Source organism: Vigna radiata, chromosome 5 (assembly GCF_000741045.1).
Source record: "Vigna radiata var. radiata cultivar VC1973A chromosome 5, Vradiata_ver6, whole genome shotgun sequence".
Classification (NCBI taxonomy): domain Eukaryota; kingdom Viridiplantae; phylum Streptophyta; class Magnoliopsida; order Fabales; family Fabaceae; genus Vigna; species Vigna radiata.
In genome coordinates, this window is record NC_028355.1 from 25,753,451 (window position 1) to 25,779,108 (window position 25,658).

The 25,658-nt window shown below is 30.2% G+C and overlaps 4 protein-coding genes across 5 annotated transcripts; 1 reads left to right on the forward strand and 3 right to left on the reverse strand.

The window, feature by feature from the left end:
* Positions 1-372: 372 nt before the first annotated feature.
* LOC106762864 (E3 ubiquitin-protein ligase makorin) lies at positions 373-4,511 on the reverse strand. 2 transcript variants are annotated; one of them, XM_014646962.2, is made up of 5 exons: positions 4,336-4,511; positions 3,684-3,759; positions 2,809-3,569; positions 2,323-2,392; positions 373-1,079 (listed from the first exon to the last, which is right to left on the reverse strand). In XM_014646962.2, exons 1-5 carry the CDS (start codon positions 4,344-4,346, stop codon positions 642-644), a joined length of 1,356 nt encoding a protein of 451 aa, XP_014502448.1. In that variant the 5' UTR covers positions 4,347-4,511; the 3' UTR covers positions 373-641. The 2 variants fall into 2 exon arrangements, with proteins under 2 accessions (XP_014502448.1, XP_014502447.1); XM_014646961.2 differs by having other exon boundaries at positions 3,672-3,759; positions 4,336-4,510.
* Positions 4,512-10,029: 5,518 nt separating this feature from the next.
* Positions 10,030-12,062, reverse strand: LOC106759893 (protein ROOT PRIMORDIUM DEFECTIVE 1). Its single transcript, XM_014643273.2, has 2 exons — positions 11,938-12,062; positions 10,030-11,765 (listed from the first exon to the last, which is right to left on the reverse strand). Exon 2 carries the CDS (start codon positions 11,732-11,734, stop codon positions 10,250-10,252), a length of 1,485 nt encoding a protein of 494 aa, XP_014498759.1. The 5' UTR covers positions 11,735-11,765; positions 11,938-12,062; the 3' UTR covers positions 10,030-10,249.
* A 764-nt stretch (positions 12,063-12,826) lies between these two features.
* Positions 12,827-14,333, forward strand: LOC106760936 (thylakoid lumenal 19 kDa protein, chloroplastic). Its single transcript, XM_014644384.2, has 2 exons — positions 12,827-13,264; positions 13,838-14,333. Exons 1-2 carry the CDS (start codon positions 12,925-12,927, stop codon positions 14,212-14,214), a joined length of 717 nt encoding a protein of 238 aa, XP_014499870.1. The 5' UTR covers positions 12,827-12,924; the 3' UTR covers positions 14,215-14,333.
* A 3,190-nt stretch (positions 14,334-17,523) lies between these two features.
* Positions 17,524-19,677, reverse strand: LOC106761045 (zinc finger protein WIP2). The gene is made up of 2 exons (XM_014644519.2): positions 18,978-19,677; positions 17,524-18,062 (listed from the first exon to the last, which is right to left on the reverse strand). Exons 1-2 carry the CDS (start codon positions 19,632-19,634, stop codon positions 17,628-17,630), a joined length of 1,092 nt encoding a protein of 363 aa, XP_014500005.2. The 5' UTR covers positions 19,635-19,677; the 3' UTR covers positions 17,524-17,627.
* Positions 19,678-25,658: the final 5,981 nt, after the last annotated feature.

Below are 25,658 nucleotides of genomic sequence, written 5' to 3' on the forward strand. Positions count from 1 at the left end.
AATAATTAGTTAGTAAATATTTTTACTTAGTTTTTAAAAGAACCAAAAATTGATTATATTTATAACAAGTTTAATAAATATAGTTTACATATATTATTGAAAGAAAGTGTTAAATGTATTACATTTTATGTTAATTAGAAAAACATAGACTTATTGATATTATTTTATATTAGTAGATGTTGATATTATTTTTAACAATATCTTTTATTTACCATATTTATTTTTAGTTATTATATATATTTGTATAATTTTTCATTACAAATATATTATCATATGTGTGTTTTAAACACAAGAAAAATTAATTTCATATATTGTTTTTCACTATATTTAACATAACCAAAATACTGCAGTGATGCAGATGACAAGACCAAGAATATCAAGCCATATTTTTCATACTAGAGCAATCGCAGTTCAAAGTACAATGAGACAGGACTTAGCAGACCCTCAAGCCAAAACTATTTGAATATGGTCATATCAGAAAATATACAAAATGGCATATGATCACGAATACCAGGTATAGACATGAGTAATAGCATACCAAAAACTAGAATATATCTCGGAGTTTCTTCATAAATGATTTTCAAGAACAAATGATAGGGCACCATACAGCCAAAGGAACCTCATTAAGGAACTATGTAATTCTAGTAGTACTCATCACTGTATTCTTCTTCATCTTCATCTATGTCAGAATGCATCATCATGGATAACAAGGCAGCCTCCATAGGATTGAACTCTTCATCATCAAAATCTTCAAGACCAAAATCGTCCACACCAGAAACCAGTGCTTCTGACAATGCAGCCATCTGAAAAAAATCTACCCCTTCTTCATCAGAATCAAAAGGGCCCAAACAAAGATCTGATTCACCAGCAAGCCTATCAGATATATCTATGATCCCAAATGGATCCATATCGTCGAAAAGATCCGAGTCCCTCATGATAGAAAGATATTCAGCACTAGTTAAATCAACATCGCTGAGCATGTCCAACATCTCATTCATGTTAAGATTGTTTTGTCTCCGCTGTGGTGGTGGTGGTGGCCTGTGATGTATCCATGTGTACGAGCCAGGCTTCACAGTGTGCTGAAAGTAACAGATATCAGAATTATTAGAGATATAAAATTTACAAATATAAGCTATGTAAAGGACTAAAGATAAATAAAGCATGGCCCAAAAATCCAGATTTACAAGTATCCAAATGTGAATAGTATTTCTCTTTGTACTAGCCTATCCTTAAGTTTGAAACAAGACAGCCTAATTTTAGAAACATGGGACTGAAACAAACCACAGCTCCTGATCTAGCATGGATCCAAATCACAGTTCATGGTCTTTTCCATTACAACAAATAATCTTTGTTTATTAATTATAAATTGTAAATTAATAAAAGATAATGCATAACAAAAAATGTAGTACATAAACTACGTAGTTCGTATGGTAGTAGCTAATATTGTTGCAGAAGTAATTCATATTAGTAAAATAAAATAAAAAAAGTATTGTGACACAAACACCACTTAGTTTGCATAATGGCACAAAACTTTAACATTTATTGTTAACCCAAACCCCAAAGTTAAAAAATAAACACCGGAACTGTCAAAGCAAATCCCCAGTTCTTTCAACTTTAATTATCATAACCAGGTTTGGCAAAATCAAGACCCTACCTAAGTTTAATGGGGTGAAAAGTGTAGATTGTGGAATCGTAAAATGTTAAGAGTATAACAGAAACTAGGATAACAATGTAACCAATACGTGAAATAAATCCACCAATATTCAATAATCTACACATTCATTATGTAGTTATTTAATCATCAATATCTTAATTTCTATTTTATTACATAATTGTTATCAAAGAAGGGTGGGTGTGAAGAAAGATAGAAAGAGAAACCAAAAGTTAGAGCCTAAGAGGGCTATTTCAAAGGCAAAGAACAAGCCCAACTTATCAACTTCAGAAGCCAATCCAAATAGAAAGGTAAGATGAGCCACACAAACTAAGGAGACCACAGAGAGAGACATGAGAAGTAAAAAGAAAAGGGGTATTAAAAACAAAAACAGAATGCATGTAAAGAACAAAGAAACGTGGTGTCACTTTTTATAACCAAATGGATAGTCAGCCCAAATATGATTACTTATACCACTAAAATCAAATTTGACATCTAATTAATATCTAATAGCAATATAATAAATATTAATTAAGTGAAAGGAGAAATATGGTAGAATGCTATTCACTGTTCAAAAAGTGATGTTACTAATTAATTAAGAATGGTAATCAAATTTGCCCAAGGAATTTATTAAAGCAAGCAAATGACAAAAGAGATAGTAATTTGGGTACCTTGTAGAAACAACAAGCCCCAAAGGGACAATTCCCGTTTCCGAAGTTAAAATGCTTGCAATCAATTTGTCTGAAAAAGAAAACAAACATCAAACCATTCAATCCCTTAATAAAAATACTGTCTTGGATGGATATCTTTAGTAATAAGATTTTCAACTAAATAGATGAAATCTGAATACAGTACCCTCATCAATAGAGCCATGCGAAGAGTGAACAATCAACACAAAATATTGGAACACAATGCATGTATGATTTTTTTATGTACTTTTGGGAGTGTTTTATTGTTGTGTGGTGTAGACGGGGTTTGGGAATACGAGTGGGGATATAGTAATGAGAAAAGGAGGGAATTATTTTCCAAACCAACCACCATCTCCAACAACTTTGATTAATTAATTATAATACAAAAATAAATTCAAAATCATCAGTTATCAAGTAACAATACAATTTAGTGAAAGTGAAGGGGGTGTTGAGTAGAGAAGAAATTACTTGCAGTTTGCCTTGTAGTTATCAATAATTTCTTGTTTTTCTTCCTTAGTAGAATACCAAATACCACTTGGAATGACAAAATATGATAGTTTGCGACAAACAGGACATTTTCTCACTGTATTAGCAGTTCCGTTATTACTCATGTCCATTCCAGAGGTTGGGGCACTATTACGCCAATTGCGGATACAGGATAAACAAAAAGCATGGTCACATTGAGGAAGCAGCCCAAACTTACAATCAGATGGTTTAGGCTTGGAAAGAACACGCTCCAAACAGACATTGCATTCTACTTCTTGACTATCATTCAAAGCCTGAAGGTATTTTTCCCTTTTCTCACAAGTTGCCAAATGATTTTCTCTTTCCTCACTGTCAGTAGGATGTAAGCAAAATTTTCTACAGTAAAAACATCGATTTCCATGAACACGAGAACATTTATTTCCAAGGGGGCAGTTGGCAGCAGCAAATGAACAAAACAAAAGTCCAGATGTTGCACCACTAGAACTGGATTGACCAACATCATTTCCAGAAGAGACCAGATTCTTATGTTGTGAACTCCTTGCACACTTGTCTGATGAAGATGACTTTGAAACCTTTATAACACAACTCGATGCCCCTTTGGTGGTTTGATTCAGCACAGAATCTGAAACAGGAGGATGACGTCCGTTTGATGAAGACGAAGACGACGCTTCATAAGCTTTGACATGTTTATATCTGCATCTACTGCCATAAGCACATACTCCTTTTTGATAATAGGTACATATCTGTGTTTAACATAAGAAACAAAAGAGTAGGAAAGTCGATAAAAAGATTTATCTGTGGGGTCCAAACACAGTACAAGATAATCAGAATGAGTTACAACTTACATTAGAACTTACACCATCCTTTCTCTCATGAACAAAATCACATTGATCCCCTTTCAAACACGCTCCACGGGCATAGAACTTGCAAACCCTAAGACAAAAAATTATTTCAAAACAACTTATAAATGAGTAAGAATGTTATCAAGGGTCTACAAAAATTCAACATAAAAATTCAATAAGCAAGTAAACTCCTAAATTGGTTAATTAAGAAATCACAAAGTCTCAACAAAAATTACACACATCAATACAAATCAAAACGAACACACAATTTCCAAGTCAAAAAATCAACCTTTAGAATATTACACACCAACAATCCAAACCACCTTAAGAGAAAACTGATCAAAATATTGTATTTTAAACAAACAAGTATTTTTCAATCAGTAAAACAGGAAACGAGAAAGAGACACAAGAACATGGTCCATACAATCCACCACTTGGCGTTTGAACAAATAAAGAGTAGTGCCAAATATCAATTATCCCGCCACACCAACAACAAAACCCTTTTTCTTTTCTTTCTGACCTTTCTATTGTTCGAACCAGATAAAAGATAAAACAAAAGGCAAAATCGAGAAGAGAGTCATGGTAAAAAAAAATTCAAGAATCAGATAAAAGAGATCGACGAGAGAATGAAGGAACCGAAAAGAAGAAAAGAGGGTGAGACATTCACCTGTTGGACATGACGATGGAGTGGGAATTGAGGAATTGGAACGGAAGAAAAGGGGAATAAAAGACAAAATGTGACGGTGAAAACCTAAGTGCGATCCATTTGAACCGGGTACGAGGGTTTTTTTGGCGGTGTCGGGGTCCGTTAAATTGCAAAATCTACGGTTATGCGAATGTGTTTCAAAGGAGCAATTTAATTTCTTTTTAAAACAGACAATTTTTCATAAGTCTTACCTGGAACAGTTTTACACTGTTGATACATCGCACATAATTTTCTTATAATTATATACTTATATGTTTATAATTAAGTTTCGAATAAAATTATATATTTAAAAATTAATATATTTATACAAATATAAATAATAGATTTTGTAAAAATAAAAAAGATATAATATACACATAAACAAATAGTGTAGATCTTCTAAAAATATAAAAAATATTCAGAAATATGTAAAGTTTTTATTGCAGATATAAATTAGTATATTAACATTATATAAATATAAATGATTAGATTCCTCTAATCAATTAATTGGAAAACTCGTTAATATTTGTTAAACTCAATATATACTATCAAACTCATACTCATGTAATCAATATATAATATACAGATATTGTCATGTTTTTAAATTTAATTTTATTAATGACCAAATAATTATAAATGATAAAAAGATAAAATTAAAAATAAAAAAATAATATAAAAACTTTATACTTTAAAAGTAAGTTATTCTTTAATAAAAAAATGGTATAGGAAAATTAGTTTAAAAATAAAATAAATGAATAAAAAGGTAAAATAAATTTAACAAAATAAAAAATAAATTAAAAAATAAAATAATTTGATAAAAGAATAAAATAACTTCCATACGATAAAAAAATAAATATAAATGAATCTTGTGAAGGATTAAAGTATCTCATTATCATCAAAGGGTACAATAATAAAAATGATGATGATGTGTCACTACTATAGGAATTATAACAACAATGATAGAACCTATGGTGATTGCTATGTCAATAATGTGATAGTATACATGATGACACAAGAAAACCTTCATTGGGACATAGGGACCTGGTCCCCTGATTTTTTTTTTTTATATTTATATAAATTAATATATAATTTAAACTATTTTTTAAAAAAATAAATATTTTTAATATAGTTAATATATTTTGCATCTTTAAAGTTTTTTATATATTTATATAAAATTTTTGACATTTTAAAAAATATTTGTTAACTATCCATTACTAAAAACAACATAAGTAATTACACTGATTATGATAATAATGATAATATAATAAAACTTGTTTTGATGGAAATATCTTCTCTTTCTCTTAGAATTCTTGGTTGGTTATTAATGTTTCTATTTATAAATGTATCCATAATTGATTATTTTAGTAATAAAAGCTCATGATATATTATAAAGTGTACTACTATAGCCAATAAGTCAAATGTAGAGTTTTACTTCAGAATATGTAATGTAATTAATAGAATATAAATTGTAAATGGAAAATGTTATATTTAATCACTAATAAAAAAATATCATATAATATGGTGTTTTTCAGTCTTTCATGTCGAATTCGAAACCTCAATAATGATTTGTAATAAGAGATTTATATGGAACAATCTCTTAGATTTATTGTTCAAGGATCTCTTTTGGGTTGATATTTCATCTTTTATGTCATATTTGTAAATAATTAACAATTTGGTGTCAATCAAATAGAGAAACACATATTTTTACTAGTCTTTATTGATTATATTATTAACAAGCTTGGTACATACGATTGGTATGCACCGACTTGAAGGGAAATATTAGATATATTATTTTTTATATTATCTTTTATTTTTAGTTATTTTATTATTATTCTTTATTTATATTTTGCGCTTAGCTCATATATCTTCTATTATAAATAGAGTACCTTGTGTGTATATTCAACACGTGTGAGATTAATTCCATATATAGTTTATTCAATAGAAGGAAAGAAATTAAGATTAAACTTGTTTAGTAAGAAAAGAAGAAAATGAAAGCAAGTCTTTTAGGGTAAAAAAACACCATACTAACTAGTAGCTAAATCTAAAATTGTAATAAAATAAAAAATTAAAATGCAATGCAATTATTTAAACAAGTTTTGGATTGTAAAAGAGATCTATAAATAAAACCAAAAACTACAAATCTATAAAAACTCAAAAACTCATTAGTGAAGCCTAAAAATGTGCTAAAATGAATAAGGATGCAAAATATGACTATGTGGACCTAGAAAAAACTTAAAACAACACAATAGAACAATGAAAAAGGTAAAAACATAACAAATTTTAAGCTATACTCGAAACAACAAAAGAGATTCTACTAAAACCAATTCATAAAATTTAAAGTAGTAAAATAAAATTAAAATCAGGTTAACTAGTAGAAATTATAAAGGAACCCAAATTTATCATGTGCACTACTTTTATTTGGTAAAGACAAGACAAAAAAAACTAGATGTCAAAATTAAACTCTACTAACTATTTGGGATCTTTGAAATCAAACTGCAACCATAAGAGCAATCTAAAGTGATGTTATTATTGAGAAACAAATCACAGCAATTTAAAGATGTAGCAATTGTTAAGAAACAACCAAAAACAGTATTTCAAGTCAAAAAAGGACTCATTTGATACATTTTTTATAACTTAGGGACCAAAGATTTACATTTTTAAAAACGGGAACTAAACTGAACATCCGCTTATAACTTAGGAACCAAAAAAAAGTTTAAATCATTTAAGTCTTACACTTAAATTAAAGATAATTGAATAAAAAATGTAATACAAAAAGAATCAACTTAGTTGGATAACTATAAAGAAAGTTATAAACCAAACAAATAACAAAAGGTTAAATCTTTTAGCATTTAAAATCTAACTATTCTCTATAAATTTACATAATTAAATATCAAGTTAAGCAAGAAATATCAGCACTACAACACTAAAAGAAAATGGAAATGAAACTACCTATACGAGTTCTAAATAACATAACAAAATGCAAGAAAAGTGAATGCAACTCAAAACAACTAATCTAAAATTCAACTATGCAAACAAAAAAATGCCCTACTACACAAAATAAAGCAGAGTCAGATCATTACTATAATCATAAATTAACTATTTAGATGGAACCTAATTCAATAAAATAAAAGATGTAGTAAAAATCTTGAATGCAAGTAAAAATAGAACCAATATGCAACTTTAATAGAATAGTCTTGAAATCTTGAACTACAATGTTGTCTGCCACTTTAATGAACATGTGTTAGCAAAAACCAAAATTAAAACTAGAATTAGTTAGAATCATTAGTTATTAATTTATATTTGTAAAACAAAATGATAATAATGTAAGAAGAGTAAGTGCAAGAATTAGTAAAGATAGCTAAATCTGTTAGTCAAAACTAATTAGGACAATAAGAATTAGTAGTGGACTAAACTAATCAATTTATCAATTTGAAACATCATTATTGCACATACTCTAATTCTTAGATACTAAAAACAACAAAAGAATGAATTGATCAAGTTTACAATATAAAAATAAAATTCAAAACAAGATTTAATCATTCATGCTAGAAGGAAAACTATAGGTTTAAACCCTTTTTGTTCCCTAAATTAAGTTCTGATATTCAGTTTAGTCTCCGCTTTTAAAAATGTCAATTTTTTATGATATAAAAAATATATCAAATCAGTCCTATTCGTTAACAAATCACAAGTTTTTCATTAAGTGATTTGTTGTTCATAACACCTTCTGATAACAAATCACAAAATATTGGATACCCAGGTATGGAAACTTGTGATTTATTATTCATTAAGTGTTGTTATGAGGACTGATTTGATACATTTTTCATATCATAGGGACTAAAGGTTGACATTTTTAAAAGCGGAGACTAAACTGAACATCAAAACTTAACTTAAGGACCAAAAAAGAGTTTAAACCAAAACTATAACTAGAAACCAACATAGTGAAAGAAACTACAATAACTAATAAGCTTAATCTTAATGAAAGAAAACTAATAAAATAGTTATTAATAACTTAAAACAACAAAACAATATAAATTTCACTCCTAAAACCTGAAACCATACACTAAAGCATAACAAGCAATACTCTTACTACCTAAAGTCAATGGAGAGAACAAGACCACGTGATAGCGACGACATCGAATATACCCCACGACGGAAACGACAACGACACCACAACACCACACCCAAAACCCTCGTGAACAATGTTTAATGACAAACACTCGTGAACACCCAAACACTATCATGATTGTAGTGACAACAAACACGAAAAGCAATGAGAACAAGAAGGAATTTGGCAATGACGAGAAGGAGGAGAGCGAATGAGACAAAATGAGAACACAAACTCATTAAAGAAGAGATAAGGGAGAGCTCGAAATGATTAATGCAGAAAAAAATGAGGTAAGCTGTGAAAGCTGTGAAGAAGAATTAAACATTCTATACCGGTCAAAGTGACAAACCAATGTAAAAAAGTCATTTTCTATACAAATTCTAAATCTAACTGGTGTAAAAAACTTTATAATTGATTATAATTTTACCACTGCATCACTTCCTATACTGATTCTAAGTCAAACTGTATGGATCTAAAACCAATATAAAAAGTCTTATAATATTTAAATTGTATTACTGTACGTAATACTTTTTATTCCGATTACCTGATAAATTATAACTAATATAAAAGTAAAAAAAAAGAAAGTGTATTTTCAACAGTGATATATTATATTTTACTTTTAACTTGTTAACTATTTATAAGCATAAAGTTGATTATGCACATGTGTTATTTCTTGCTCCTTTCATTTTGACGTTGATCAAATAGCTACCAATCATTCAATACATTGACTAACATACATAAATTTGTTTTCAAACTACCCTAATCTACCATAACATTAAATTTGTGATTGAATTTGAAGATGAATATGGGAAAAGAGATTTGAGGAAAAAGAAATGGGTATGTTAGATTGTTTGGATTTAAGGGGGAGATGATACAAAAAATGAAGAGAAACGAGACTATGAAAGTTAGTGAATAATATATTAAGTTGAACAGATTAAAATAATGTTTTAATTGATAAAATTGAATAAATACAATTTTAGCAATGATCATAAAATTAATTAGGGTAAATTATAATAAAAATAAAATGTGAGTTATTACTTAAAATAAAAAAGTAAAAAACTATGAAACTATATTGAAATAAAATGAGATTAATAAAAATTAAGTTGAAATAAATTAGTTTAAATAAAATTAAATAATAACTTTAATCGAAGAAATTATTTCATTTCATGTATATTTTATTTATATTATATAATATATAAAAAATCGAAATCAGTTCTTTTATATACATCTGAAAGATCGATTCTCGCACCTCCGGCGTCACATGCTGTCCAAAATCTATTTCTGTTGTGCATTATTAGCTCACCAAGACACACTCCAATGGTATCCAAGAGCAGCAGCACCTAAACAACAGGGTACTTGTGTCAATTTATACAAGTAGAGATATCTTTCTTGTCACATCTCTTCACCCCACCATGGAACCACTATCAGTAAAAACAAATAAAGGCTAAGAGTTATACAAGAAATTTGAGGCAATAGACAGTAACCTGACACTTCGAAAACATAGAATAGAAATTTGCCAAGGTCACTCTTGGAACAGAAAAACAGCAATTGGAAACAATTGGAGGAGCGAATTTCTATAGTTAAAATCTCTCTGAACTTGAACTTTTGCTTCAACTTTATCATATGTACACAATCTTACACCGAATGGTCTTTCAATTAATATAGTAAATAGTAAAGCATAGATCAGGCTCCCAATCATGGTATGGTAGATGCAATCTGGAACCATAAATTACCATTTGAAAACTTTTCTGCTTTACTTGTGTGGGAAAAAACTGTTCTACAAATTAAAAACTACCAAGGCTGCATCTGAGGTTCATCCAAACCATGTTGAGTAGGAAAAGGTTCTGCAGTCCAGAATTCTCCATAATTGCTTTGGGAAAAAATTTTGTCTTCTTGATCATCATCCTCAGCCTCGAAATCCAACTCCTCAAATATATTCTCAAAACCATCATCATACACATTCTCAAAATTGTCGATCCCAATATTATCATCGTAATCATCATCACTGTCAGAATTATTTTGATCAGCTTCATTCAAGCTGCCAATATCTTTGCTAAACCTGCTCTTCCTTCTCTCTCGTCTCATTCTCTTGGACTCCCTAGCCAAGTCCATCCATTTATCCTGTATGGATAAAATCTCTTCCTTCTCCAATAAATCACCCTTCTCACCAAACCCCTCCACCAAGAAAACCGAATGTCGCTGCCCTTTCAAACTCACATAAAACAATTCCGGGTGCCTTATTATCATTCCTCTCAACTTGTTTGGGAAGCCAAATTCCTTTCTGAAATGAGTCAAGTGGTCTATCAAAGTCCTCTTTTCAATTGTCATTGCAAGAATCTCCCTTACTACTGCACAAGATCTCTTTTCTGCCTCCAACGATTCCTTGGAAAAAGCCTCGGCAGGATTCCTGTAAGGGCAAACTTCTGGCATTTCTTCAAATCTCAGCAAGAAATCCTGGTGACGTCTCTTTAAATTAAGCCCCTTTCGAAGCCTCAATTGCTTGAATTTCAAAGGACGATCAACTATGAAACCAGGATCACGGGATGGACGAGGCGGCAAACACTTTGCCAAGTTGACATCCCAAGATACAAGCTCAAGTGCACGGCCATAGGGCGTGTCAACAGTCCTGAATTTCTCCGGATGATCATTGCACAACCTGGACCTAAAATTAGGAGGGAGACCAAGATGTGGAGCAAAGTGAACCAATTTGGACAGAAGTAACTTGCGGCGAGAAGATAGCATAAGAAGCTTTTGCAGTTTAGCAGCCAACATGTTAGAAATTGAAGATTGAAAAGCCAGTTCCTCAGTAGCAACAGCAGCCGCAGCTGGGGTTAATCGAACACAGAGTTTGGGATGTAACTTGGTCGCATTGAGTGGTTTGGGAGGCCATGACATATTGAAGAGTTCAAAAATGGATGGATATCTATGAATCATAGAAAGTATAGAACGAGGCTTGGGAAGACCAAGATAAGAACGACATTTACACAGAATATGAACTGGAATATAATGTTTCGATTTAGAGAGAAGTAAAGTTTTTAACTTTTGAACAAACCTAACCTTATACTTCATGACAACATGCTTATCGAGTGCACGGTCACGGACAAGTTTTATAGAGGAACAAGAAATTGAAACAGAGACATTTTGGAGACGGTTACCCTTTTTCAGTTTCTCGTTGATCGAAAAGGACGAAGGTTTTGTTCCGCCATGAACGAAACTGGAACATAGGGAAGCAACTGGTTTGGGATTGCTGAATGAAAGAGGGAGACAAAGTGCCATGTTTAACGCTTCAACCACTCAGATAACATACCTGAAAATGACAAAAAGAACAAAAATATTAGAAGAATGAAACCTTATTGAGACAGAACACCAAATCCTTATAGCATAACAAGAACACCAAATTCTTATAATATTGAATCTGTATAGAAAATTTAAAGACAGAATTATGATTTCAATTAGAATAAAGCTTGCGTCGATTACACGGCAAAAAAGTGATTCGCAAGGCAAAATATATGCTTTTCAGGCGAGGCAGAGAGGGTTTAAGAGAAACAGAGAGAGTAGGGTTTCTTCCGATGAGACAGAGAGAGAGGAAGAAGGAGAGTTCCGTTCAAATTGAAAAAAAAAAATTCTGATAAAAATATTGTCACTTTTTATTAATAATAGAAAACACATAATATAAATTAGGCGTAAATTTAAGTTTTTTAATTAAATTATTATCAATTTTTTTCATATTTAATATTTTTATATTTTTTAACTATCTTGTCTTATTATTCTGTATAATCGTCTCCACATTCATTTGTTAAAAAATATAAAATTGGTTATTATACATTATAATTTAGGGTTTAGAAATATCAATGATTTTACACGTGTTAGATAATAAGCACTGTAAACATTATTAATAGTGGTGATAAACAATAATTTACAGATCATTATAGATAATGTCATAAAAATCATTTGAGAACATAATGATATTGTTATTTAAAATGTTATCTTGAATTCATATTAGCTACAATACCTCGTCTTCTCCCAAATAAATAAGATAACAAAAAATAATAATCATGAAACTCAGATAACAAAAAAAGTTACTTAATTTGAATATATAAATTTTTTTAATACTAAATAAATAAAATAAAATATAACAATTGAATCAAATTTATTAGAAAGGTTAATGAGAGGTATAGCATTCTAAAATTGATAAAAGAAAATTAGAATTAAACTATTTAAATAAAAAAAATATATTAACTTTATTGTGTAACGCGTAGAAAATTAAATAAAACTACATAAATTAAATATATGATTTCTCTTTATTATTTAGATTCCTCTTACATGGCACACTTCTATTGGTGCCACCTTCCACGTAATTGGTCTATCCAGTGGATAAGAAAAACATGCGCAACACAGTTTCATGTTTCAATGGACATCAATAGCACACAAAATCATCACTTCCACATCCACATATCCACCACACCATGGCAACCACCACCACCACCATGTTCTCACCCCCGTCGGCCATTCTCTCCTCCACCACCACAACCACCACCCCACCCTCCCCATTCAAGTCCCTCTTCCCCTTCAAACAGCCCTTAACTAACTTAACTGCCGCCGCTACCATCGCCGCCATTCTAACCACCGCACCACTGCCTTCCCTGGCGCAAGAGTCCCCCTCCTACCAAGTCTACTACGGCACTGCCGCCAGCGCCGCCAACTACGGCGGCTACGGCGGAAACTCCAACAAGAAGGACTCTGCTGAGTATGTCTATGACGTGCCTGTTGGCTGGAAGGAACGGTTGGTGTCTAAGGTCGAAAAGGGTACTAATGTTTGTTCCATCTGTCTGTCTACATATGATGTCAACTCTGCTATGCATTAAGCATCTAACCTGGACATATGATATAGAAATATGGAACCATTATGAACCAAAAAGTAAAATTTCTTCCATTGATCTTCATACACGGTTTAACAAAAGGAATGTGATTAATTAATAGAGTTATGCTTATTAGTTAACAATTGGAATTGGATAAATGATCTATTTGGTCTTTGAATGCATGAGAAGCTGTCAATTTATTTGAGAATGAAAAATATCATGAATTGTAACTACTTATATACTACAAATTGGTGTTACATTCAGTTGAGTTGACATGAGATCTCTAAAGTATTATTGTTGGAAGTTACACATCAACTAGAAATAAGGTCAGTTTATAATATATAAATGGATGCAAACCTCACCTTTCAAGTCAATTTTGTAAGGTTGAGTTAGACTTAAAATCCACTTTCTAACATGATCTTAGAGTTCGGATGAATTAGGTTTTAAAGTCCACTTTCTAACAATTATTATATTGGATAAGTATGGAATGTGATAAAAGGATGGTGTTTGTGGATTATAGGCACTAATGGAACGGACAGTGAGTTCTACAACCCGAAGAAGAAGGCAGAGAAAGAGTACCTCACATTTCTGGCAGGGTTTCGCCAACTTGCACCAAAAGATGTGATTTTGAACAACTTGGCACTCTCTGATGTGGATTTGCAGGACCTGATAGCCAATGCTGATAGCTTGAGCTCGGAGGAGGTGAAGGATGATAAGGGGCAACTGTATTATGTGTATGAGATTGATGGGGTTGGCACTCATAGCTTGATCTCAGTGACTTGTGCCAAGAACAAGCTCTATGCCCATTTTGTCAATGCCCCCACTCCAGAGTGGAATAGAGATAAGGACATGCTGAGGCATGTTCATGAGTCTTTCAAGACTGTGGGGTCTTTTTAGTTGGATTTTGGTGTTAAGCATTTGGTAGAGGTAATGAATGATGAATGATTGTATATTATGAGGATGAGGATCTTTTGATAAATTTGAAAATTTTACTACTATCTGTCATGTTTCTTGGATTTTTGGTGGGATTGGCTTCAAATCATCAGTGTTGGGAAAATTGAAGTAGCTGTTTGCAAGTCTAAGTTTTTGTGTGGTTTTTGGCTGAATTTGTGAGTGTTTTTCTGCTTGTTCTTAGCTTAAAATGTTCATTGATATTGTTGGACTTCTCATGCAAAATTGAAAATTTGGGGCTGTCAAGAATATTTTGGCATGGAAAATTCAATTTATGATTTGTAAATTAGAACTCTGACTAATGAAAAGTGCTTGAATTTGAAATGCTCCTCTGGAGTTGTAATTATTATCTGTTCTATGCAGAGGATGGTTTGTTTTGATGATTTTGGGATATTTACAGCTAGTCATCATGCTTGAATTTTTGGTAAGGCTGGTTTTGATTTGGAACTCTCAACTTCTAATGTGGCTTATTGGGAAAATGGAGTGCAGCTGTTGCAAGTTGTGTGTAGTTTATGCTTCTGGTTGTTTATTGCTCAAAAACTCAAACCTCAATTTCTGATGTTTCTTGACTTTTCATGAAAAATTCAATTTTAGAGTTTTTATAATATTTTGTGTTTAAACTCACAAATCGACCAGAGATAAGATCAATTTATAATATATAAGTGGAGTGCAGACCTCACCTTACAAGTTGGTTTTGTGAGATTGAATTAGGCCTAAAACTCACTTCTAACATTTTGGAGATGTTTTTATACCAATTGCATGACAGAAATATAACAGATCAGAAAGTATTACAAACGAAAAACTTCTCAGATATTTGAAAACGAGAAAATGTAAATGAGAATAAGGGAAATAATGTGCAAATGACTAGTGCTTTAGAAATTTTGATAGCATATGAAGCAGTCTATATGAGGTGAACTGGCCTGATATTCGGAGCGGTATTGATCTATCAGAAAGGGTATCGTTCGTAAAAGCAAAATTAGATTGTATTGTAATAATAAAATTACTTTACTTTACATTAATTTTTATGCATAATAAAAAAAAATATATTTTCTAAATTTACTTAAATTCTATCTCTATATATAGTAAATTACAAAGTGAATGTATTACTATAATACAAAATATTATATGCCATGACAATACGGCAATTAAAAGTTATTAAGATGATTTAGGCAATTTTTTAACATAAGCACAAACATTTACTTTTTTATCTTTACATCTTAACAAAAATATAATAATATATTCATCTTATACATCATATTCATCTTTACTTCTAAATATCATGTTCATCTTAGACATCATATTCATCTATGCTCATAAACCATAAATAACACAAAGCAAAGTAACAATGAACAGAACAAGATGCGAGCAAAGCATTAATAACACAAACACGAAAAAAAAAACAACAAGAATCTCTTACTATGGTGATAGAGACCATGAATGACGCAAGCAACACGATGGCGAATGAACAAAGCACGACAATGAGTAATGGAAAGAACGTCGACGCTGGTTGGTGATGTTCAAAGACGCTTGCAGCGGTGACAACAACCCTAGTTTGGAGAGGAGAAAGGAAAAAGAAAGTTGTAATAGAAGTTACCTCTATTTATTTTACAAATTGTAACCCTTGATAGACATATGACATTAGTTATTCTAAAAATTGCAATAAATAATCTATGGCATTGATTATTGGTAAAATCAAGCCTAGAGTCTCGTAATAAAATAAAAAATTATAAATTTTAGTGACAATTTTGAAATTTTAATCAATTTTTAAGTCTATATTGTTTATAGAATCGAAACAGGAAGTACACATGACATTAGTTATTTCAAAAACTAAGGTCATATGTCCTATTCAGAAAAAAAAAAACAAATAATAAAGAGTGACAATTTTGAAATTTTAATCAATCTTTTGGTCTCGGTTATCCAAAAAACCAAAGCAGAAAGTACACATGGCATTGATTATTTGAAAAACTGAGACAATATGTCCTGTTTAGAAAAACAAATAAAAGAATGAGTTTATCAGACCTTGGCCAAACTATAAGCGACCTTGACCAAATTGTATCCGACTTTAGCTAAGTTGCATATGATCTTAGCAAAGTTGTATCCGACCTTGGTCAAACTACATAAGATTCATCCTAAATATATTAGAGTGACAATTTTAAAGTTTTAAATCAACCTTTTGATCTCGATTATCCAAATAATCGAAGCAAAAAGAACATACGACTTTGGTTATGTGAAACTCAAGAACATATGTCCTATTCAAAATTAAATAAATCAAGAAACAACAAAAATTTTGAAATATTTTGAAAATTTTAGTACATATTTCGACATCGGTTCTCTATTAACCGAAACTAAAAGGAATATATAGCTTTGGTTCTTTGTACCCAAAGTCATATGTCTTATTTAGATAAAATAAATAAAAAGCGGAATTTTAAAAAAAAATTGCACACCTTTCAGTCTCAATTCTCTATTAATCGAAGTGAAAAGGAATATATGGCTTCAGATATTTTGTATTTGAAATCTATAAGTTTGTGAAATTTTAAAAATGAAATTGTGTTATTATATGCTTCATTTTTTTAAAACCGAAACATATTAAGTAAGTTAAAACGCACACTAGTGAAAGAGTATTTTGCGAATATAAAACTAAAAAATGAATATTGAGTGACTGTACTTCTTATGGTAATATATATTTATAGTTTTTCATGATACTAATATAATGTTAAATATGAGAAGTTCAAAATATAACAAGATATTAACATAAATAATAACTCAAGGAACCTAATTCGTTTAGGACATTAATATTTCATACAAATTTTATATTTGAAGCAGGTAGGCACACTATGATATGTCATATTTCTACAAACTCTAATTTCATAAACACAAATTTATAATAATAACGATTTCATTATTTAAATTAAATGTAATTTTAATGTACAATATATATGTAGTTTATTCTCTATATGTTGTAAGTAATTAATAATGTGAAATTTTTCTGTCCTCTTACGTAAGTATGTATCACCATTGTATAAATAAATATATAGAACAAGTACTTATTCCTTAATCTCCAATAACAATTTTCCTAATTTTGCTCTTAATTTCTAATAAGAGTTTAATGCAGTCAACAAGTATTAAATTAATATTTAAAAATATTAAATATATTTGAAGCTTTGTAGATATTTTTTTTTTTTAACTTTTGCTGGTATATCTCTTTTCTCAAAAATATTATCTGAGATGGCAACTGTTAAAAAAAACAAAGAGGTATACACAAAAACATACACATTTTACATTGTATTGCAATTAAGCTTTGTATGAGAAATTAACTACATGAAAAGTCACTTGAATTTTCTTTATCCATCTCATTAATTTCACATTGAGCTATCTCCATCATGTTCAATTTCGGAGGTAGCTTCATCTTCCTGCATGCAATCAATATCAACAGCTCCATGACCATGGCCAAAGGCCTTTATGTGATCTTTTAGAGATCTTTTGTGTTTGAAATCAGACCCACATAAACAGTACCATATTTTGCCACAGTTCTTCTCATGTGTCCGCCAATCACCCTTCACTGCAAATGTTTTGTCACATTTTCTGCACATGTAGGGTTTAATACCATGTTTTCTCTTGTAATGTGTTTGTAGGGTTCTGAAATCCTTCAGAGGCCTTGCTCTTGGGTGGTCAATGTTGTGCTTGCAACCTGGTGCACAACAAAAACATGGAAGCCTTAGCATTGCTGATGGTTGTGTTCCTTTTAGAGAATCAGGCCCCTTTCTGTATTGAGATCCATGTCCCCACATATGCATCTGCAAAACCATCAAAACATAGAGAGAGACAACCTTTTTTATTTCAACATCTTTCTCCTTCTTCTGTCTTTATCATCAGTTTTGAAATTTAACTGATTTCTTACCATAGCAAGACAAATGGAGGGTGTGTTCACAAATTTTTCTACAATTAACTTGTATAATTTGCCTAATCACAAGGTACAATATTAAATAATCACGTTTCAACTTTCCATGCACAGCGCACAAATTACATCATATACATGGCTTACAGCGCTGCAACTAGAGGAACTTTCAAGTTACAAGCACAGGTTTTAACATGGTTTTTCTCAATTTCTTCATTGATAATTACATCGAAGGGTAGTGAGATCCAATGTGATTCCATGTATATGAATCTTGTCACAGACATGCCTTTGAAATTTTTACTGTGTTTTAGATCAGCTGTTGCAAGAGAATATCTAAATCCAGAAAACGATGGCATTAGTAACTTCATGATTTGTTTCACTTTCGACTTATTCTCAATCCTCCTCAGCGTAATATTATAAATTCTAGGCGACAGAGAAGTACCAGGAAAAGTATATATTTCAAAAAGAGCTTAATGTTTTGAGACAACAAATTTGATCATTCTAGTGTCTCCAATACCAAATACTTAATCACGTTCATATGCATAGATACACGCACATATACATATATAGATATGGATAGATAGATATAGATAAGATCGAGAAAGATCAGAACAGCATGCAGAAAGGGTGGATAACAAACCAAAAAGATGAAACAAGGCAGGAATCACCGATATTATTGTGAATAAAGAAAAGATCGAAACTTTGAGACTTTACATGAAAGAGAAAAAACACTGTAACTAAATCAACGGGACTTTATCTGATGATCATGTATATATAAAGTGTACAAGGAAAACAATATTAGCATATTGCATACCTGAAGATTATTATATCTGTTGAAACTCTTGGAGCACACAGAGCATAAAAACTGAGTAGGGCCAATGAGAATCTGGGAAGGGGTGGGAATCCAATACTGAACCTTGTTTAATCTATCCAAAGGGTGTCCAGAAACCACACTCACTTCCCCTTTCTCACCCATTTGTGCACAAGCTGAGATCTTCCCCGATCCCAGAAGATCAGAAGAATCCACGCTAGGAAGACCTATGTGCAGTGCTACTGCCACAGTTTCATCATCAGCATCTTCAGTCAAAAGGGTCTCATCCATGTCTCCTTTCTTGTGCCCTTCCTCTTCAGCTTCGCAGGCAGCGTTGGAGGGTTCGTTCTCCTTGTGCTTTATGAGACTTATGAGAGGAAGGGCCTCTCTGAGAGGAGGAGAAGGAGGAGCTGCACAAGATGAAGAGAAGGTTTCTGATTGAACAATATCGGTGGTGTTAGTTATGTTTGAGTATGAAAGAGGATAAGAAGAGAAATGGTTTGGTTGAGAAGTGAAAGAAGAGCGGTGAGAATAAAGGGGCATGAAGTTGAAGGTTCCAGCGTATAAATTGGAGTGAGGATCTGTCATAGTGAAGGCACAGATGGTTTTTCTGATCTTTGGCCAGTAGCTATAGAGTTGTGTATAAATATATTGCAGCATGTGAAGAGAGAGAAAGGGGAAATAAGGGATTCAAATCAACTTGTTATAGTTTTTGTCCATGTCCTCTCATTCTTCTCTTAGTTAATAGAAAATAGTACTAACACCACACTTTCTTTCTTGATTATTACTTTATAAGAAATTGAAGTACATGGTGTATTTTTAGTGTTAGATTAATTTTTGAAAGAAATATAACTACTCTTTCCTTCAATAATAGAAACAAAAATGTTAATCACAGACTATATTTCAATCATGCCTGTAGCTGTCAGGCTGGATGAAGTAAAAGTGTTTTGAGGGTGAGAGGGAGAGAAAACAATAAGGGTAAATTTAAGGTAAAAGAACTAAAAAGATGGAAGCAAAGGAATGTGTGGAAGTACAAAATAGAGAAGAAATTACACCCTGCAAGCCAATAAGAGAAGTTAAAAAAGCTTGTGGGAAAGCCAAAGATAGAGTCATTGATAAGACAATTGCTGGTTGTCTCCCCAAGAGATAGAGATGTTTGCACCACCACCTACGTACACGTATGTTGTCTTTAACAATGCTAAGAAACCTTTATCAGTTTAATAGATAATCATCAGTCTCTGTCAGATATCTTAGCTCTTTCATTATTAGTGTCTCCTCTTTCTAATCTTACTTTTTTTTCTATTCACAGCATTTGAATCTCTTTAAGTAAACCTTCTCTTACATACAAGTAAAACAAAATACAACCTAAGTTCAGTTTACCTTTGTCTTAAATATCTATATGAAAAAGGTTGTTGAAATGAAACACTTACAGATCCAATGATCATGCAGACATACATGTACGTGAAAGATGGAGGAGATAGATAGATAGATAGATATAGAGAGAGAACATTCTCTTATTTATTTTTTTACTTTTTTCTTATTCTCTTGCTTCAATAAACGATAGATAGATATTATTTTATATAGTAACCTAGCTACGTCCAACATTTGCTTGGTTGGGCGTGTTTAGTGTTTCTTACATTTGCACGCATACTCATACACACTGTTCATTCCACCATTCTCACTTTCTGGGGTTTTGTCTGATCAAACAAAATATCAAATACACTGTTATTTTGGAGTCAAAGAAGTTCATTGGTTTCATAGCTTTTAAATCATTAACTATCTTTTTAGTTTACTCCAACACATGCTTTGTTTTCCATTACAACATTTATTCTTAAAAGTTTCATGTCGATTAAAGATAAAACTAATTTATAATATATAAATAAATGTAAATCTCATATTAGAAGTGAAGTTGAGTTGAATTTAAAATTTACTTTTTAATATGATATCAAACTTATGGTTAGATTTGTTCGACATATTATTTCATCCACTGTAAAATCGTTTTGTAGGATTGAATTAGACCTAAAATCTACTATTTAACCTACTTTTTCACTTTTAAACTAATTGTGAGAGTTGATAAGGTGGAATGAAACTGAAGTGGTGATGAGTGGTGTGAAGAATAATGATAGAATATAGAACCCAAACCAATAAATAGCATATAAAAAATGGAAGGTTATTAGGTTGAATCATAGAATGGAACTGTTAAAGTTGGACAAAAACACACAACCTGTAGAAAATGACGTTTGCAGTGTCGTTTTGTGCTTATAATTAAGACATTGCTCGTTTTTCTCAGAACAGCTTCTGTGAATTCTATTCCTTTATTCAAAATGTTCTCAATAGAAGTTTCCAGTAGTAGTAACACGCTTTGGACAAGTGGAGCTCATATTAGGTACAATATTTACAGACTATTTCATATCAAAGATAAATTATAAAAGGAGAAAATTTTAAAACAATAATTTACAAGAACTAATAAGTTGTTTTAGTGTTCAACTCAAATGAATACAAATAAATTGTTATTAAATTCGAAAAGAAAAAAAAAGTTAGAAATAAAAAATTATAACTATATAATATAATCTACTAGTAACATGGAAACCCTAATTAGTTACATCTAAAATTTAAGAGAACTGATATTTATGGTTTTGTAAGAAAATAGTTAAGAAAACTTCAATCTTCTATTTTCTAAGAGTGGATATGATTGATTGATATTATGTGTGATGGTGTGAGATGCTAGAGAAACATGAGCAGGGCTAGGTTTAGGGGTGGGTCATGGCCTCCTATTTTTTCTTTTTTATTTCAATTTGAAAATTGAAATATGTGTACTTTTTAATAGGTAAGTAATATATTAATATTAGAAAATACTTATCGTTTTAAATGAATAACAATTTTCCTGCACCTCTTAATTTTTTTTTTCATCTCCAAAATTCTATTATTAATAATCACCAACTTTCGAAAATCAATTAAAAATTTTATGAATTTCAAAAATTGTAATTAGTTTTCGAAAATCAATAAAATTTTAATCATTAAGTAAATTTCTTCACTAACTTTCAAAAAATCGATTAAGATTTTTTATTTTTAATATTTTAGTTACTTTTTTTAGTCTTTTTTTACTACTATTATTAATAATAATAATATTATTATAATTATTATTGTTATTATTATTACTAATAATAGTATTAATAATATCAATAATAATAATATTTAAGCAAATAAAATACATAAAACTTTAAAAGTTATAAAAAATAGTTGGTCAAATTTTACTCAAACTTTAGAAACATTTTCACTAACTTTGTTTGAGATACATTTTGGTCAAATTTAAAAATAGTTGTAAAAGGATCAACATTAACCTCTTTTGTAGATGATGATGATAGTTTTTGCCTTTTGAATGTTATACTATCAGGATTTCTTTACATCTTGTTAAGTGATTCTTTATCCTACTTGTTCCAGCCAAATATTTAATCAAATAACTATAATAATTACATTTAGTCTTCTTCTCATAATAAGATTTTGGTTTAGTAAAATGTCTTCACACATCTGACAGACCTTTACTATGCCTAATTGACAATGTATCAACTTTTGTCTTAGAGGAATGAAAACTTAAGAAGGCTTCAAGACCATGGGACAAATAACGTGATGGTTTTGTAATGGGTGAAGGCTTTAGTGTATTGGTAGAACTTTAAACCAAAATTTTGTTTTAAATTATTTTGTTTCACCTAATGAAAACTTGATTTTCTAAAAAGGTAATAATAGAGAGCATGGAAAGTGTGACCAAAAGGGGAGCTATAATAGTAGCAAAATCATGATGCTCATCACATGATTGATCCAAGATCCAATGGACCAAAAATTTATTTTGTAAATTTAAATCCAACATAGGTAAACCAACTTTAACAATCTCAATATTTAATATCTAATGTAGAGGTGCATATCTAACATAGAAACATATATAAGAATTTTTCTTTGAATAAGGATTCATAGTATTTATTGTAGTTAAAGTTGCTACTTTAAAGTTTGAAGATTATGCATGGAATCAAATCTTGTATGGTGTAACACAAGGTAAAAAAGGTTTATTATTCTTATTTTTGGTAATGAACCTCAATTCCTTAGGGTACTTGCAAACAAAGTGAATAGGTTTTTATAGATTAGCCTTGAGTTTGACAAAAGCTTTGCTACATTGGTAGTTGACTAATACTTCTCTATTATCTTGCACTAATTGAATGAATTATTGCTCCAATTTGTTATTCAAATTTGAGATTCCCATTGACAGTCAACTAACAATTTCTCACTTTCCAAGCATCCAATGATTGAGATTGAATCTCTTCAAAAACAATTTTTGGATCCAAATCCAATACATTGGCCTCATTATTAGAGTTGATCACGTATAAATATTTGCGATTTCAAAGATTTCTCTTTATAACACTTTCAATTCACTTGCTAACAAACTTGAATTACATTTATCTATTGAATATTTTATCTTATGGTGGGTACGTTACGAATCAGCACTAAAAATGTTAAATTATCAAAGAAATTTTGTTAATAGAATTTTTTTAGTAAAACAAAATTTTGCTAATGAATTTTATTAATAAATTTTATAATTTCAATTATCAAAGGTAATGTATTTATTGATAAATTAAAATCTTTATTATAAAAAGTTATATCCATTGGAGATTTATTTTGTTTATTACCAGTGGACATTTTTATGATAAAATGAGTTCCAAAGTGTTCAATTTAGTCTTTGACCATATTGTGGTAAAGTTCGTCGATAATTGAATCTTTTTTTAAATCTTTCAATAGATCCAATCGTAATGAGATTTTTTTTTATAAATTCATTAGTGATTAATTTTTGAAAATTCATTATTATATTCATCGATAGTTAAATTTTCTCAAGAGTCATTAGTAAACTAGTTGATAATGGTATTTTTTTAAAATTTATTGATAATTTTGTTAATAAATCTATCGGTAATATAGGTACTAACTTTTCTAAAAAATCTAATGAAATATTTGTTATAAATTAATTAGAGATTGATGAAAAGAAGAAGAAAAGAATAACGAGGAAAAAAATGTGAAGACAACAATTATGGAAGAAAAGGTGGTGGCAATGATATAGAAGAAAGATGAGAAGGAGAATGAAAAGGAGGAGAATGAGGAGGTGAGGGTGACAACTATGAGGGTTGACGGTGACAATGATAATATAGGAGGAGGAGAAGCTGGAAGTGATGATGATAGCAACCACAATTAACACAACAAAAGTGACGACAACATAGAAAAAAGAGGAACGATAATAAGAAAAAAAAGAAAAATAAAAAAAGAGAATAAGGAATAAAAAATTCAAGTCGCAATATTTACTAACCGCTAATTATTGACAAATATTTATCATTTAATAATTATTGACAGATTTTGATCAATACTGATAAATTTTTATCATCGATAATTAATAACAATTTTTCTAATTGATATAATTTATCGACGAGTATTTTACTAATAAATATTTTATTCTCAATAATTTATATTTACTAACATATTTTTATGATTATAAAAAAAATTATCATCAAGAAATTTGTTTTTTTCTTGTAGATTCAAGAATGAACTTAGATGTTATAAAATGAAGTTTCATTAACAATGACATATTCGACTGATAATGTTTTTGTCGTCTAAGTTAATTGAATAAAACCACACACTTTCACTGCTCGTTGAAGAAAAACCAAGACTTCTTGAATGACCTGAGTTAATAATAACAAGGGATCTAAAGACCTAAAATGTGTCCCAAAATAAAAAAAAATAAATCATCAAACCTCCCTACCTAGTCAATAAGGACTTGATGCACATTTTAGGTTCATGAACATGCTAATATAATTTCCTCACGAAACTTGCAGATCCTCCTTCTGTAAAAGCTACGATGGTGTTTCATACACGTCAATACCACACTATTTAATGACTATTAATAATTAAATTATATGAAAATATCCTCACATTAAATGTTCATATTCAACCAAACACACACCTATTTATAACTCTTGGTATAATAAATTTATACCTACATCTACAAAGGATATATGCACATTGCATATCAATATATTCATTGTTTGTTCAGTGCTGATATATTCACACCATACCCATATACAATCATTCTAGAACTATTTTTGTAATAAATACGTTATTATCCATTCAAAACAATAATAATTCACCTTGATGTAATATTTTATTATAAACAAAATTAGATGTCAAGATATCATTTTACGTTATTATTTTTTCTGATGTATACTCCATATTCCTATTAGGAATATGAGATTACAATCATAAATGAAGTTTTTGGAATTGAAACACAATAAATATTATGTTCTCTATTAAGTAGGCTTCTAAGTTCAAATTCAAAATCTGATTTTTTACTAAATATTATTGTTTTTATTACATTTTATGCAAAATTTGTGGCATGAATTGTGATAGTTTGACAATCCATCACATAAAATAACTATTTCACAATAAATTATATTATTATATACTATTATATTATTTAAATAGAGTTGTCAATTTTGTTATGTTTTATTTAGAAGTTACATATCAACTAAAAAGAGATAAAGACGATTTCATAATATATAAAAAAAGTATAAACATCACTTTAAAAATTGGTTTTATAAAATTAAGTGTTATTTAAAATTCACTTCTTAACATGATATCATAGTGATATGTTAAAAC

What these genes read in the sequence shown, in the direction of transcription:
- LOC106759893 (XM_014643273.2), bottom strand. Translation starts at nt 11,734, where the DNA reads ATGGCACTTTGTCTCCCTCTTTCATTCAGCAATCCCAAACCAGTTGCT.
- LOC106760936 (XM_014644384.2), top strand. Translation starts at nt 12,925, where the DNA reads ATGGCAACCACCACCACCACCATGTTCTCACCCCCGTCGGCCATTCTC. An exon ending in GGTGTCTAAGGTCGAAAAGG is followed by an intron (nt 13,265 to 13,837) that starts GTACTAATGTTT and finishes TGTGGATTATAG; the next exon opens with GCACTAATGGAACGGACAGT.
- LOC106762864 (XM_014646961.2), bottom strand. An exon ending in AGGATGGTGTAAGTTCTAAT is followed by an intron (nt 3,570 to 3,671) that starts GTAAGTTGTAAC and finishes TGTTAAACACAG; the next exon opens with ATATGTACCTATTATCAAAA. An exon ending in AACTACAAGGCAAACTGCAA is followed by an intron (nt 2,393 to 2,808) that starts GTAATTTCTTCT and finishes TTTCTTTTTCAG; the next exon opens with ACAAATTGATTGCAAGCATT.
- LOC106761045 (XM_014644519.2), bottom strand. Translation starts at nt 19,634, where the DNA reads ATGCTGCAATATATTTATACACAACTCTATAGCTACTGGCCAAAGATC. An exon ending in ACAGATATAATAATCTTCAG is followed by an intron (nt 18,063 to 18,977) that starts GTATGCAATATG and finishes ATGGTTTTGCAG; the next exon opens with ATGCATATGTGGGGACATGG.